Source organism: Morone saxatilis, unplaced genomic scaffold, assembly GCF_004916995.1.
Source record: "Morone saxatilis isolate NCDOM2014 unplaced genomic scaffold, NCSU_SB_2.0 Contig16, whole genome shotgun sequence".
Taxonomy (NCBI): Eukaryota; Metazoa; Chordata; class Actinopteri; family Moronidae; genus Morone; species Morone saxatilis.
Genome location: NW_023339718.1, coordinates 27,793,978 through 27,795,827, shown reverse-complemented (window position 1 = coordinate 27,795,827; position 1,850 = coordinate 27,793,978). Strand labels below are relative to the sequence as shown.

General features: G+C 38.4%; 1 protein-coding gene across 1 annotated transcript in view; it reads right to left on the bottom strand.

Moving 5' to 3' along the window:
• The window catches only part of LOC118325311 (PDZ domain-containing protein 2-like), a gene marked incomplete at both ends in the record, with an annotated part of 7,043 nt that overhangs the window by 935 nt on the left and 4,258 nt on the right, over window positions 1–1,850 (bottom strand). The window contains 1 exon segment of the mRNA XM_035657936.1: window positions 228–373. Coding sequence (XP_035513829.1) covers window positions 228–373 — 146 coding nt within the window.

The window sequence follows — 1,850 nt, the reverse complement described above, 5'->3', positions numbered from 1 at the left end:
TTCAGGCTTAAATGAACAACTTCCAGTTTAAATCCCTCCCATTTTGAGTATGGATACAGATAGAGATAATGGTGTACTCACTCATCCCTAGTGGGGAGGCCTTCATTTACTGTAAACCTTAACAGTATTTTAAACATTAACTAGGGAGTTGAAATACAGATACTGGAATATTAGCTACAAACACACAACACCAAGGCAAACATTTTTCATGACTTTATTAAATGTACCTGTGAATAGCACCCCCTTCTTCTACATGCGCTATAATGATGCCGTGAGGAGAGCGCTTGGAGCCACGCCCCCCTGTTATCTGTAGGCCTAGGCCCTCCTGACCCTTCACCATATGCATCTTCCAGATGTGGTTGCCCTCTCTGTGCTACAAATGAGCAAAAACAAACATACATCAAACAAAACATTACGCAGTTGATTCAAATATAATACTATGGTGATATGATATGACCATGAAGCTGAAAAAAAGGGTTAGGGTTAGCTAACAAATCAACAATCTGACCATAACTGATTTATTCAAAATTTGGCAGATTTGTTAGCAAATATGAATGCAGGATCAAACAGCGCCAAGAGTCATATATAGACACATCTTAAATTAGCAAATGTTAGCAAAAGGTTAGGTAACTTTCTGTATATAACTTATATATGTATCTTTTAACCATCTTCCAGATTTGGTTGTCTTTTAATATAGACGCACAAACCTAGGGAGGTCTGGGAGCATGCTCCCTCTGGGTAATTTCTTTTCCCCCCATTTACAGCAGCTAAATGCACTATTTTTTCAAGCCAGTGGGCATAATAAACAAGAATGCCTAAAAATTATTTTGGATTCGTTTTTATATCTAATTGTTCTCTATGTCTAATGTCTTTATTTATGAAACCATAAAAATAATAAATGTTGAGGGTGACTAATTTCAACTCTTGCCACCAAAAAAAAAAATTCAGAAAAATATGGTTGGAATTTGGCCTAAAAAGCATTACTAATTCCATTCAAGCGATAAGCATACATTATCAGGCATTAAGGGCAATAATTTCAGCTAAAAAATCCACTATATCGCCTGCCATGTGGATAATTTGCAAATTTTTCCCCCTACAATTGGTATCAGTCTAAAAAACCCATAACAGTCAGGCTGGAGTCCCAGAAGCACCTGCTCTGTCTCTGATTGGCTCACCCTGACACTCACTGAAAGCAATGAGCACTAGCCAATCAGAGGCAGAGTAGGGCGGCGCATGACTTTGCCACCCTGGTAAAAAAAAAAAAAAGGCATACAGGAAAGGAGAAAGTTCACTGAGGTTAAGACTAAGGCTTGCTCAACTGTTATTGGAGCACAGAGCAAAAGGGGGCATAGGAAGGGTCAATTGGAAGCTGCTAAGTGTGAAATCTATTCAATCTCTAAATAAAGCCTCAGATTTTGCCTTCAATGCTCACAGAAGTATCAGCTGAAGTGGGGACAGAACTTTTATTCTTCTAAAGATGCCTGTATCAGTTTATTGCTACTGAGCCTTGATTGACTCTGTTTTTTGTCTGCTCAGTGAAATACATGTGACAATGTGTTGTTGTACATGTATGTACAGACATTTATGGTCCATTTATGAATGAATCCCACTGACTTTGGTGATCCCATGTCTGGATTTCATGTTGTTTTTTTAGTGAAATATCTTGACTTGCAATGAAATCTGATACATATATTCATGACTTTTCCTGTAGCATCACCAGTGGCCTAAGGATTTCACTAATTGTGTGAAACATCTACAAGATGGAATTGGAACATTGGGGCAATTGGGAATTTGGACCCCCTGTCAATAGCGCCACCACCAGGTTAACATTTGTGGTTTAGAGTGAAATG